Source organism: Aulonocara stuartgranti (assembly GCF_965226115.1).
Source record: "Aulonocara stuartgranti genome assembly, chromosome: 11".
Taxonomy (NCBI): Eukaryota; Metazoa; Chordata; class Actinopteri; order Cichliformes; family Cichlidae; genus Aulonocara; species Aulonocara stuartgranti.
Window position 1 is genome coordinate 29,296,236 of NC_138947.1, and position 13,707 is coordinate 29,309,942.

General features: G+C 39.9%; 2 protein-coding genes across 3 annotated transcripts in view; both read left to right on the top strand.

The window, feature by feature from the left end:
- The first annotated feature begins 393 nt into the window (after window positions 1-393).
- Window positions 394-10,779, top strand: ttk (ttk protein kinase). Of its 2 annotated transcripts, none has more exons than XM_082551458.1 (25): window positions 394-512; window positions 1,090-1,177; window positions 1,260-1,482; window positions 1,565-1,671; window positions 1,763-1,906; window positions 2,062-2,173; window positions 2,256-2,337; window positions 2,459-2,574; window positions 2,755-2,842; window positions 3,083-3,191; window positions 3,283-3,508; window positions 5,259-5,365; window positions 5,923-6,066; window positions 6,181-6,350; window positions 6,580-6,725; window positions 6,985-7,111; window positions 7,407-7,499; window positions 7,613-7,770; window positions 7,908-8,059; window positions 8,179-8,303; window positions 9,228-9,302; window positions 9,399-9,575; window positions 9,748-9,844; window positions 9,929-10,014; window positions 10,097-10,779. In XM_082551458.1, the coding sequence occupies exons 2-25, from the start codon at window positions 1,090-1,092 to the stop codon at window positions 10,163-10,165; spliced, it is 3,021 nt and encodes a 1,006-aa protein (XP_082407584.1). In that variant the 5' UTR covers window positions 394-512; the 3' UTR covers window positions 10,166-10,779. The 2 variants fall into 2 exon arrangements, with proteins under 2 accessions (XP_082407584.1, XP_082407585.1); XM_082551459.1 differs by having other exon boundaries at window positions 3,286-3,508.
- Window positions 10,780-11,352: 573 nt separating this feature from the next.
- The window catches only part of bckdhb (branched chain keto acid dehydrogenase E1 subunit beta), a 77,089-nt gene continuing 74,734 nt past the window's right edge, over window positions 11,353-13,707 (top strand). Inside the window, exon 1 of the mRNA XM_082552139.1 lies at window positions 11,353-11,738. Coding sequence (XP_082408265.1) covers window positions 11,561-11,738 — 178 coding nt within the window. The 5' untranslated portion in view covers window positions 11,353-11,560. The remainder of the gene's footprint in view (window positions 11,739-13,707) is intronic.

The window sequence follows — 13,707 nt, forward strand, 5'->3', positions numbered from 1 at the left end:
TATAGAGAAGGTCAGTGTCTTTGTGGAGCTACAGAAAGCATATACAGCATCATAGGGTGCCAAGAAAGGAACTGTGGTATTGCATGAGGAAGTCAAAAGTGGTAGACAAGTATTTGAGGGTGATACAGGACACGTATGAGGACAGCGAGATTACATCAGACATCGGCTCTGAGCCCCTTCTTGAAAAATATTTGCATATTTCAATTTATACACGTTCAAAATACAAACTAGAAGTATTTATAAAAATTACAACGCGCTGGTAAATATCTATAGATACTTCTCAAAAAACGTTTAGAGAGACACGCGTCTCCCTTATATTTATCCTTTATTATTGTCGTCTTGCTTGTTTGTAAACTGAACGCATCGTGACGTCATCACAAAGACCCAATCAATACACAACGCCAACGGAAGCGGCATATTTGAAATCTGGCAGTTGAAGTCGAGCCTTTTTCCCTGTGTATTGTGCTGTAATTCCCGTCGCAAGAGACTTTTTTGTGGCAGGCCTAAACACGGTGAGATGGTTTTCGCTTTACTGCACTTTAACGTCATGTTTTTAAAAGTGTTCTAATGCGTGTTTAACTTCACTTGAGTGCGCGAGTCTTCGGCACAGTGGGGAGATTTGATGAGCAAGTTATCTTGAGCAAAATTGCTACATGCTACCTAGCCGGAAAATGAGCTAGCCCCGATTGTAAACACGAAGCTATCCAGGTTTATAAGGAAAGCATTTGTTCAGTAACTTGTCTTCAACTTGTTATCTAGGTTATTTCTTGCTGCTCACCAAGTCAGCATATAGTACCTTCTAGGTATTCCTCACCTTAGAATGAGAAATCACACAAAACTGGTAACTTAATGTTAATTAAATACTGAGAATTGTCTCAGTGTTGGTTACTCCTTTAACAACAGCTCTGGATTTCTTTTTAAATGTCTGCAGTCCTAGCTCCCCATTATTAATAACTGTTAATAAACGCGTCATATTAACATTAAATTGCATTTTTCTGTGCTGGATTTTGTGTTCTTGTTATTCAAGCAAAATGCTTATATTCATTTGGGCTCATTTGTTATTTGTGTTGACTGAACTCATCATTTCAGATGGAGGAAGAGGAGCACACAGACAGAAAGCAGAAACTTGCCATGCTTTATCAAAAGCTTAACAAAATTAAAAAGTATCTCAATGAAGGTAACAAAGGATTAACAAGTAGTCATGTATGCCAGATGTCTACATTGCCGTGCATAACTGTGACACTTTGTGCTTGTTACAGATGACACAGACAATATTAACCAGGTCATTGGCTCAAACTCACCCGAATCATGTCTTTCATATTTGATGGACTTGGAGAAAAAAGGAGACCCTCACTTGGATAGTAATCACCTCACCAGGCTCATTGACTTTTATACCAGGGTGTTCTCCAATATGCCACTGGGAAAACACTGTCATAATGAGAGCTACGCAAGGATGTTGGTCAGATTTGCAGAGCTGAAAGCGTGAGTAGAAATGCTGTTCTTGGTTTAATTATATTTTCATCTGTGCATTCACTGGGTCATTTATTTATTTTTTTTCTATTAGAATTCAAGATGTCAGTGAGGCAGAGCCTAACTTCAACGTGGCAAGGTCCCACAGCCAGAATTTTGCATTTGTCCACATTGCACATGCACAGTTTGAGATTTCTCAAGGTAGACATGTGATGTTTGTCCTTCAAAACATGTGCCAGTTCTCAAGAAATGCTATGTAGAATATTTAATTTAATCTCTAACACTTTACCAGGCAACGCAAAGAGAGGCATCTACATATTGCAGAATGCTGTTCAGGTGGGTGCCCAACCGAAAGAACAGCTGGAGGCTGCTTTGCGAAGAATTCAGAATGGAAAAGCACAACTATGGAGTTCAGAGGATAAGGAAAATTTACCAGGTGAGCATTCATGTTTATCTTGTGTCATTATATACATGTTGCTGTTTGACTTGACTGTCCAGCAGTAGAAAGTCACAATAGAGCTCAAATGTAATAATGCCCTTTTCCCAATCATGCTTTTCTCTTCTAAATATTTTGTGTTTTCTTTCTGTCAGTACCAAACAGTGATGCACAGGACTCTGTCAAAAAAGGCTCAGAGTTACAAAAAGTAAGCAGAACGTCAGATGGGACAGGTGACTTGCAGCTCTCAAGTATTTTTAGTTCGGGGTAAGAATAAAGTGGTTCTCAACCTCCCAGAAGGCTTTTTCTAAGGGGGAACATCTGACATTTTTTGTTCTCTGTCCTTCAGGAGGGACTCCCTTGGTGGAGCACCAGATGACCAACTACCAGGCTGGAGGACAGGATCTCAGCGCAAGAGAGCAGTTGGAATGGTCTGTGGGGTTTGTTTGTTTGTTTGTTTGTTTGTTTTTTTACTTGAAACTGTTCTGTGTTACCCATTACCAAAAGGTCTTTGAGGATCCCAAGTTCTGCTCTTACATTTTTGCTTTGTAGCCAGCAAGAGTTCCCATAGTACCTTTCTCTATCCCAGAAAAGGATGATGATGATGACTACAATAATAGCAGGGTCTCCAAAGGAAGCGATGCATCAATCCCCACAAGTTTGTCCAGGTATGTTTATGTTTATTTATTTTGGTTAAAATGTAGTGAATGTAGGCAGGGGGTGGGATGATCTGAGAAATACAATTGAAATATATGTAATTAAGTGAATTTACTTTGCGTGTAATGTCCTGCAGTGTCAATGAAACCTATATCAGGTTTGTTCATGCTTAATTTGTGTCACTGTCTTAGGCAAACATCTGGTTCAAATATGAACCCAATATTTGGGCTATCCTCCTCAAAGAACAGTGCTGTGGATCGGGATATAGTGTGTGTTCAAGTGAGTACAAATAAACGTATTTGTACCTCTCAAATTCCACACTTGGTGGCTTTCGTTTCTAATGATCTGTTGTGTGAAGAACCTTAGCTTGAGCCAAAGAAAGAAATGTTGAATCCTTTTTTGTGTGTGTGTGTGTGTGTGTGTGTGTGTGTGTGTGTGTGTGTGTGTGTGTGTGTGTGTGTGTGTGTGTGTGTGTGTGTGTGTGTGTGTGTGTGTGTGTGTGTGTGTGTGTGTTCTCAGCAACCAGCTCTTAGTCCAGAGAAATCCACCTGGGAGGACCAGGCAGCCATAGACTCAACCACAACTCTCCTTCACACATGTTACACAAAGAACGCCTCAAGAATGGAAGGTACTACATTACATATTTCCATGTGGAATCTTATTTTCTATAGTTGTGTGAATGAAAGACACTGTGTCCCCTTCTCTGTTTTCCTTTCTAGCAGATGTAACTTACAATTTCGATCAGGTCGTCAATTCCAACTCTCCCGAGTCATGTTGGGCATACCTGACTAACCTGGAGAAGAGAGGGAACCCTCACACAGACATCAACCTTCTGAATAAGCTCAAGGACTGTTACTCTAAAGTCTTCTTCAAGCTGCCAGTCAGACAATACAGCAAAAATGCCACCTATGCCAGAATACTAGTCCGATATGCAGAACTAAAAGGGTGAGTGCCCCATCATATCATTCACAATAATACCAATATAAATTGTTATAAAAGTGTTAAATCATGATATCAATGATTCGTTGGAGCCATGCGTTTATGTTTCTCAGTGGGCAAAACAATGAGACAAAGCCAAGCATGTCTCAGCCACATGCCAGCCTCCTAATTTAACAGCTTTCAACAAAGCACAGTACTCTGCTAAATTTCTGCTAAAGGTGGGAACAAGATTTTTAGATTTGAATCTTATTATGTGGCTCCTAAAGAGTTGCAAGGTTGTTATTTATTTTTTTTTATGTTAAATTAAAAATTGTTAAGTTATACTTTTACTTGGAGTTACAAGGAATACACTACCTGGGCTGCTTTTGCACTTACATTTGACTTATCCTCTGGATATAATGCTGTCGTTATGGTTGCATTGGTACTGCTAGCACCTTGTGGCAATAAATTCACACTTTGAATTAGGTTATCACTGGAAAAACAAAGATGGAAAAGGCAATGCATTTTGTTTTAACTAATAAATCTTCTGCCTGCAAGCTGCAATCACTGATAAAACATAATATAATTTATATCTTTATTGCAAGTTTCCTTGAAATGTTGTGAAATGATCGGTAGTCACCTGAAATGGTTTTCCAACAGTCTTGAAGGAGTTCCCAGAGATGCTGAACATGTGTTGGCCCTTTTGCCTTCAGTCTGCGGTCCATTTCATCCCAAACCATCTTAATTGGTTTAGATCAGCTGGTCCTACCAAATGTAAACCAGATGGGATGGAATGTCGCTGCAGGATGCTGTGGTGGCCAAGTTGGTTCAGTGTGCCTTCATTTTGGAGCAAATCCCCAACAGTGTCACCAGCAAAGCACCCACACACCATCACACCACCTCCTCCGTACTTCACGATGGAAACCATGCATGTGGAGATGATCTGTTCACCTTTTCTGCGTCACCCAAAGGTGGAACCAAAGATCTTGAATTTGGATCTCAAATTTGGACTCACCAGACCAAGCACAGATTTCCACTAGTCTAATGTCCATTCCCTATGTTTCTTGGCCCAAACTAATCTCTTCTGCTTGTTGCTTTTCTTAGTAGCTGTTTGACCCTAAAGACCTGATTGAGTCTTGCCTGAACAGTTGACGTAGAAATGTGTCTAGTAGAACTCTATGTGGCATTTATCTGCTCTAATCTGTTGTGCTGTTAACTTGTGGTTTCTGAGGCTAGTGACTCGAATGACTTTATCCTCAGCAGCAGAGGTGAATCTTGGTCTTCCTTTCCTGGGGCGGTCCTTGTGTGAGCCAGTTTCATCATAGCGCTTGATAATTTTTGCGACTGTACTTGAGGACACAGTCAAAGTTTAAGCAATTTTCCAGACTGACTGACCGTCAGTTCTTAAAGTAATGATGGACTGTCATTTCTCTTTACTTAGCTGATTTGTCCTTGCCATAATATGAATTCTAACAGTTGTCAAATAGAGCTGTCAGCTGTGTACCGACCTGACTTCTGCACAGCACAACAGATGGTCCCAACCCCATTAAGAGGGAAAGAAATTACACAGTGAAACGCTGACAAGGCACAACTGTGAAGTGAAAACCATTTCAGGTGACTACATCATGAAACCCACTGACAGAAGACCAAGGTTTTGCAGTGCTGTCAACTGTCCACATAGCCTTTCAGTCCCACCAAAAAAAAGCATTGGCACAACCAAATGATAGCTATCAGTACTGCTCTTTAAGTGTATCATTGTTTCCTTTTTCTTCTGGAGGATCGAGGATCCAGATGAAGCACAGGACCACTTCATAGTTGCAAGATCCAACTGCAAAGCCTTTGCCTTTGTCCACATAGCACATGCCCAGTTTGAGGTCTCTCAAGGTATGTAATTTTCTGGAACCACATTCTCAAAACAAAAAGCTGAAAATAAGGAGCAACTCGTACAAATAAGGACATTGTTTTGCACAACTTCAAGACTCCTCCTTGAAGAATTTAAATTTAAAGGTGGCACCACTTTGGAAAAATAATAGGTAGTCCAGAGCGGCAATGTACTGCTGTAAAAGCAACTAATTAAGTCGGTGCTTTAGAAAAACAGTATTGCCATAACTGAAGCCAGTTGCTGTAGTGTAACTTTATTACAGAAAGATCATTGTAATCAGTAATCACAATGTCTTTAATAAATGTCTATCTCAGTGTAATCTGTTACAATAAGGTCCCATATACACCTGGAAGGAACATGATTTTTGTCTAGATCTGATCGATGGATCACTATGTCTGCATAGTTTATTCAAAATGCATGCCAAACATTTGCTAGCGAGTGAAAAGTTTTGTCTGTATTTTGTGTTGTTTAGCCATAAGAATGTCTACTAATCAATCAATCGTTCATTAAAACATAATTGAAGTGCCATTTATTTATGCCCCTACTATCCTCTTTTTAGGTAATGTCAACAAAGCAACTTCAATTCTGCACAAAGCCCACACTTTAAATGCGAAGCCAGCCGAGCTCCTGGACATGGCCATACATAACCTTAAAGCTGGAGAGAAACGGCTACTGCCCACCAGTGAGGAGGACCCTCCCACAGGTAGAGATCTAAGTCAGTTCATTGTATGGGTCAAAACTTGAACATGCATTTAAATTAAATTTAAATACATTGTTATTTTTTAAATGCATTATATATTTTCCAAATTTCTTTTAGATTTGCAAGCAAGTGCTCCCGTAATGTCTGCATGTGGTGGAATCCAGGAAGTACAGCTTCCTGCTCGGGTCCCTGTCAGACGTTCGGTAGAGCAGCCTAAACCTGCGAGCAGGGAGCCTTTATCGGAGTGGAAGATCCCAACTTCCATCAACCGGCATGTTTCTCCTGAGGTCTGATGGCCCTTTTTAAATCTACTGCTAAATTTTTAGATACACTGATTTTAGTTTGTTTTTTTTCTACATGCAAGCTGGTGTTAGCTTATGTCTTCCCTGTGAAATATCCAAAGACTTGGTGGGTGTTTATTATCTTCACTTAGAACATGTATGTAAACATTTATTTTGATTATGTCTCAAAACCTTAAACGTTTTTTTTGTTGTTGTTTTTTTTCCCCCTTATAAGGTTAAACAGACAACACCCCCTGAACCTAGACCCATTCCTCGTCTGGCAGAATCTTTCCTTACACCATCCCTCCAACTTCCATCCAAAGCTAACTCACAAACAGTCTGCGAAACGCCTAACAGCAATAGATATCCAGCTGCTAACAGGTAATACTCTGACTTGGGTATTTGTGAAATCTCTCTTTAAATATGCAGCATAAGCAAAAGTGTTTTTTCATATCTGTAATTCTGCTCTTTAGTTTCCATTGGGAACGGTATTTAAATATATGCTTTATTGTAGGGTGCTAAAAAGTTGCGCTAAAAGTCAATTCTACTTCAAATCAATAAGCTAATACTTTTGTATTCTAGAATATTTCTATTGAAATAAAATGTCACACTCTGCATGCCTGTATTTGTCCCCTCTCAGCTTCATTACTCCTGTTGTAAAGAGAGGCCCTGAAGTGTCTTCCTCTGCAGCAGCGGCACACAGAGCTGGGCCTGCTCAGCAGCCATGCACACCTCTAAATCAAACGTTGTGTGCCCAGACACCACAGGTATATGTTCATGCCCTCCTTTTGGTTTTGTCTTATACATTAAAAAAAACCAACAACATACTGTGGAGTTTTTTGTTGCTGTTTTGTTTTGTTTGTTTTTAATTAAAGATTTTAGATGTGTGTGGGGAAAAGCACTTGATAGTATAAACATTTTTTTTCCCAGCTTGACTGAACAGTAAACAGTTACTTGAATGCCAAGTAGACAGAGTTCAGTCAGTTGGAAATATCAGCAGTAATTTAAATACTACTCTCAACTTTAATGGGAAACTGTATCTTTGTTTGGATCTCATTTTAGGCTTCCCTCAGTGCGTTGTCCAATGAATCCATTACGATTAAGGGGAAGCAGTTCTTCATTCTGAAGATGATTGGACGCGGGGGATCGAGTAAGGTAACAACAGTGTTAAGGAGTTCCCATAATGCCAAAAACATTTCACCACAGTCTGACAGTCCAGTCGGCCTCTAATCTTGTATTTTAAACAACTGCTTGTTTTCCCCCTCCAGGTTTACCAGGTGCTCGATCATAAAAAGCAGCTGTATGCAGTGAAATATGTGAACCTCGAGGAGGCCGACGCCCAGACTATAGAGAGTTACAAAAATGAAATTGAACATCTGAACCACCTGCAGCAGTACAGCGACCAGATTATAAAGCTCTATGACTAGTGAGTGCACAGCCTATCCAGAAATTATTTTTTAAATTAGGCAGCCTTTTTTCTATTGTTTACCTGAAGTATACATCTCTGCCTCAATAAATGTCCTGATGGTTGTGTTTTTTGTGGGTTGTGTTTGTTTCTTTCAGTGAAATAACCAACAGCTACATCTACATGTTGATGGAGTGTGGAAACTTGGATCTGAACACTTGGTTGCGAAAGCGCAAAACTGTGAACCCTCTAGAGAGGAAGTTCTACTGGAAGAACATGCTGGAGGCCGTCCACACCATCCACAAACACGGTTCATTTCTCTTGTGCCTCCCACTATCAGTTGACTACCACTTTCAGTGTTGTTCAAATGTCATAAATGTCATAGTAACTGATGGTCACTTCTAACCACTGCATGTGTGTTCTGTATAGGAATTATCCACAGCGACTTGAAACCAGCTAACTTCGTCATAGTGAATGCTTCGCTGAAACTGATCGATTTTGGCATCGCAAACAGAATCCAACCAGATGTAACGAGCATCATGAAGGATTCACAAGTAAGTCATACTAATTAATACACTGAACCTCTCGTGTGTCATGTCAGCTTGGGTCCCAAGCAATCAAACTACAAAGGAATGAAATTGCTGGAAAACAATCTGGTGGACTCTAGAGGGGTGATGATATCTGTGCTAGACTGTCCAGTATAGCCTGATAGTCAGACATTTTCTGGTTAGCATGGTCAATGTCTGCATACTTCCAGTCCCAGGCTACAAATGGTATCTGTTCCAGAGTCTTTCAGATAAGATAGATGGAGGGCCACGGTCATTTCTTCCAATAGACCAGCAGATGTTTTGACATCGCAGGAAAAAGCACATTGAATTAATAACACAGATGTATGAATGAGTGCATTCCACTAAGGTGCGGCCCAGATGCTTGTCGGCCTGTGATCATGGCCTACTGGGAAAGTTACAGCAACAGAGCCATTGTTAAAGAAATTTATTTCACCTGTGTGGGTTTTTTTTTTTTTTTTTTTTGAGGATTTTTTTCTTCTTCTTCTTTTGCTTTAATAAATCAAAATCTCTGCAGGGGTGGTGTCCTAAGTATATTGTAGCATCTTTGAAACGACCTGCTGAAGTTCAAAAAACAGAATGGTCTTTAAAGGAAAGAGAGAGAGAATATCTAGTGAGCGGCTTTTCACTGGGTAAAAATGCTAATCAGAGGAAGGCTGAAGCAGAGCTAAAACGGCAACTCTTCAGACACTGGATGAAGTCAGGGATTGCACCAAGATACAGAAGAATGATTTTGAACTTCAAACCATGCAAAGCAACTCTAAATGAGCATACTGTGAGGGACAACAGAAAATGACAGTTTTCTAATTTAAGTTCTGTTAAATAAGTTGAAGCTGCAGCTCAGCTTAAGGATGTCAATCAGTTGGGAAAAATGGCTTAACATGTGTAACACGTAATCATTTGTCAACACAGGTAGGAACTCTGAACTATATGCCCCCTGAAGCCATCAAAGACACGTCATCCCAGACAGGAAAAGCACGCTCAAAGGTGTGTTACTTTCGTTTTTACTGATTTGACAGAGTCACTAACCAAACCGAGAATGCAACAGTAGGTAAGACACCTTCTGCTAATTTTGTTCAACAGATCAGCCCCAAAGGTGATGTGTGGTCCCTCGGATGTATTCTGTACTGTATGACTTACGGGAAGACTCCGTTCCAAAGCATCACCAACCAGATCAGCAAGCTGCACGCCATCATCGATCCCTCCCATAAAATAGAGTTTCCTGACATCTCGGAGAAGGATTTGCTCGATGTGTTGAAGGTGAAACGATGCCATAGATGGGACTTCTGTGTTACAGTTTTACACACATTAAAATGAGAATCTGTCCAATCAATTGTTGATGAGTCTTTATTAGAAGTGTTACTGAGGTCATGTAAAATAAAAATATTCAGCTTTTGTTTTGTTTGTTTTTTGTTTTTTTTCCTTTTACCAGAGATGCTTGGTACGAAACCCCAGAGAGAGAATTGCCATTGCAGAACTGCTGGAGCATCCGTATCTGCAGCTCAAACCACAAGCATCACCTGAACACGGTACATGTACATCAATCAGTAACAAGTTTGTGTACTAAGAAGATGCCAGGTTAACGTTAGAAATTCACCTGTACTCTGTTCCAGAATATCCTTCTAACAACGATCTTAAGAAGATCCTGACAGACCTCGCAGCCCTCCAGTCTCCAAACAGCATCATTCGAGCTGCTAATGTAAGAATAACTTCCCAAAATTTCTTCTCAGACTTCTTAAACAAGTTTCTGAAGCGCTAACTTTGCTCTCTCATCGTCACAGAATTTGGCAAGAATGTGCAGCAGTGGCAGGAAGCTGGATGTTGCAGAGTGTGCAAAGTCATCATCTTAACTGCCCTGGAAAATGTGTTGTGGCTGATTTGGTTCTTTTAAACCACTCATAACCACTAAAGTTTCCCTTTTTTGTGAGATAAACAAAGCAATATCTTTGTTTTTCTTGAAACAAAATAGCACATTGTTTCATTTTTACTCATTAGTAAATATAAGCACAAGCCATTTAGCCATCATTAAAACTACTTGTTTAGTATTGTGTTGTTTAAATCACCAAAAGAACCCCCCAAAAGCTCTGACCTGTAGTCAGAGATGCCAGACATTTGGCAGTGGCTCATTTGGATCCTGTCGGTTGCAGGATGGACTTTCAGTCCCATGGGAATTGACTGGCTTGTTTCAGTGCATCCTGTGAATGCTGTTTCAGATTCTGAGGAGATCAGGAAAAAACTTTGTGTCTGTGTGTTTTTGAACCCTTCCTGAGCAGTTTCAGGGAGTGCTGTTGCCATTACAGGATGTGCTTGGTCTGCAACAGAATTTATGTGGGTAGTACCTTTCAGAAATCCACACGAATGGTAGAATCTCTAAGTGTTACTCACTTAAGTTTGTTTTAATGTTTTGGCTTATCAGTTTGTGCAGTATAGTATAATACAATAAACATACTATATTGTACCATAAGAGTTTGTGCTTTGTTTTTTTCCATTGACATGTAGAAACTTTTTTTCTTGAACCTGAAGCTTCTTCCTGTGAGGGCAGTAATACTATCGAGTTGTAATACAAATGCTTTACACACAAATGTAGAAATTTTCATATACTATTGTAAAAAATACTTATACATTTGTACCGTGAGTTGATAAATAAAATAATATATGAAATACATATGAATATATATAAATGAATTACATCACAGGGAACTGTACGGAAGAGGATTAGGGCCACTGGGGAAAAAAGATCTGAGAAAAAAGTAAGAATTAAATTCTGAGATCAAAGTCAGAATTCTGACTTTTTTCTCAGAATTCAGGAAAAGAAGAAAAAAAAAAGACGTGCCCACTTTTTTTTTTCCCCAGTGGCCCTAATCCTCTTCCGTAGAACTGAAACTGCGTCTAGTGAACGATTTTAGACACCTGTACGTACTGCGCACACCACCCTCCCTTTTGACCAATCACGGCCTCACTCGCTGAGGCTGAGGCAGGAAGAAAAGAGCTCTCACTCCGCCACCATTCCCAGAAATCACAAAGAGTGGGGTCTCTCCTACTCGTATTCTAATGAGTATAGCAATATTTGTTTTAAACAAGCTAGCATGAAATCTCTCAGCGTCGTTTACTGAAGCTTTTGGGAAAGTCCCGGAAGTTGATCGGGAGCGAAACAATTCCCTCCGCTAGAATTGGGAGCTTGCTCTAATAGACGATCTTTAGTCGTAGGTTCATCTTGCCCTCCCTGTTCACTTATAACAACAGTGATGGCGGCTGCTGCTCGGCTCTTCCTTCGAGGTGCAAACTCGAAACTTTCCATCGCTCCCGGCTCCCTGGGGACCACGCTGCTAAAACTGTCGCCGAACTGCAGCTCCCGCACAAAAACACAACGAAGGCATGCGGCACACTTTACCTTTCAGCCTGACCCCGTCCCGTCTCAGTACGGTGAGTGTTTGGCTAACCGGCTAACATGGGGGAGCGGGTCGTGTTGATACCGCTGGAATGTCCTCAGTTCAACCGAGAAATGAGCTGTCACCGTGAATTACACCGTGTATGGTTAAAGGGCGTGAAACAGCTGCACGTGGGGTCTTCTGTTTACTTGTTAAGTCAGAGCAAAAACATTTCTGGCACAACTTCACCTACTTCCAAGGTGCATGGAGAGAATGAAAGAATTCACAATGCAGGAACTCCGGCAACACTTAAGGGAAGACTTTAAGTCTTGTGGCCTTCATCAGGGTCTTGTGACATACTGTCATGTTGTTCATCTTCCCGTAAGTGTTGCTGGAGTTCCACCTTCATCGTCCTTTTGTGAAGCTGTCGTGAAGCTGTCCTCATCATGGAAAGGATCCTACAGTATTATCCTCAACTCTTGACGGCAAGGCTCACCAGTGTGTTGTTGGTGGTGTTTTTTTAAATTATTATTATTATTATCATTATTTTATTCTAGAATAAACCAAAATGGGGATTTGGACATTTTATGTTTAACCTCCTAAGACCCGAACTCTTCCACAACATACATTTTAATTTCTCTTTGATATTTGGGCATATTGGGGCCCGATGAATGTAAAAACAAAGAATTACCAGATTTTCTTTTTTTTTTTACCTTATTTTTGTTTTTAAGGAAAATAAGAGCCACGTATGAGGATATTCGTTTAAATTTTTTGATAGAACAGTAGCAGTATAATGTCCTCGTAAGTGGATATCAGGCCCTTGTAGAGCAAAATTGAGTATTTTGGTCTAAATAACCCAAAATGTGATGTCCACATATGTGGACGCCAGGTCCAAGGAGGTTAATGCAGTGTCTTTGTTTAGGCCCCCCAAAGGATGCTCTGTTTCACTTACATGAAAAGCTCGTGCATCTTGTGGGTTCATAGCCACAGCGTTCATACGACTTCTTGTAAATGGGTCCAGTCTTTTTACCTGGTTAATGAATGCTGAAATAACAAAGCAATAGCACACACCATTGCAGAAAACAGCCCTCGACTTACTTGTTGCCAGACAAGTAGGGCTGAACGATTATGGAAAATAATCTAATTGCGATTTTTTGCCCCAATATTGCGATTGCGATGCGATATGCGATTATTTTTTAAGGTCTTTGTCTTCTGTATTATTAAACAAAGACAAGCAATACATCATATAGTATGGCCAATACTATATTACATTAATTTTAAACTGTTCTTTCCTGGAAGACAGACCTCTGTTATGATGACATGAGGTGATGCATGAATTGATGACTGACATTTTTATTTAACTTCTTCAATCACAACAGTATATTTGAACATACACAATAGTTTATTTTTAGCTTACAAACATCTGAGCATAAAGTGCTGACAAGGAACCCTGGTGTAAACATTAAAATGAAAGTCAGTACAATGTGCAGATTGCAGAAATATACATAAACAAAATCAGTGGCTTTACCACACTCAGTTTTTCGACATCTGTGAACTACTAGACAGTCATTCAATTAAAAAATAATATTAAATAAATAAAACTAATAAATAAAAAATACACACATCTTACTGATCTCTGCAGTCAGTAACATTACACATAAAGTGCAAACATAATAGCAATTGTATAAACACACACACAAACACGCCTTTAAAGTTTAAAGGCGTGAAATTGGACGGTCTAGCCTTCTGATTAGCGTCACCGCTGTCTCGGTGGAGTTTAATAAACTCGGCCGTCTGCTTCTTGCTATCTAAAATATAACCAGACACTGGCGTAAATTCTCGACTGTCTCATACTTCTGTTTAATAAGTTTTCTGTTTGACGTTTAGTCAGCTGTGTGAAAACCAAGGAGGAACCCACCCGGGGGATTAATAAAGTTTTATTTTATCTAATCTAATAACTTTAATCTCAGCCAAACCGATTTACTCACGAACAAACAAAACACTGAAAAAAGCCCAACAATAAC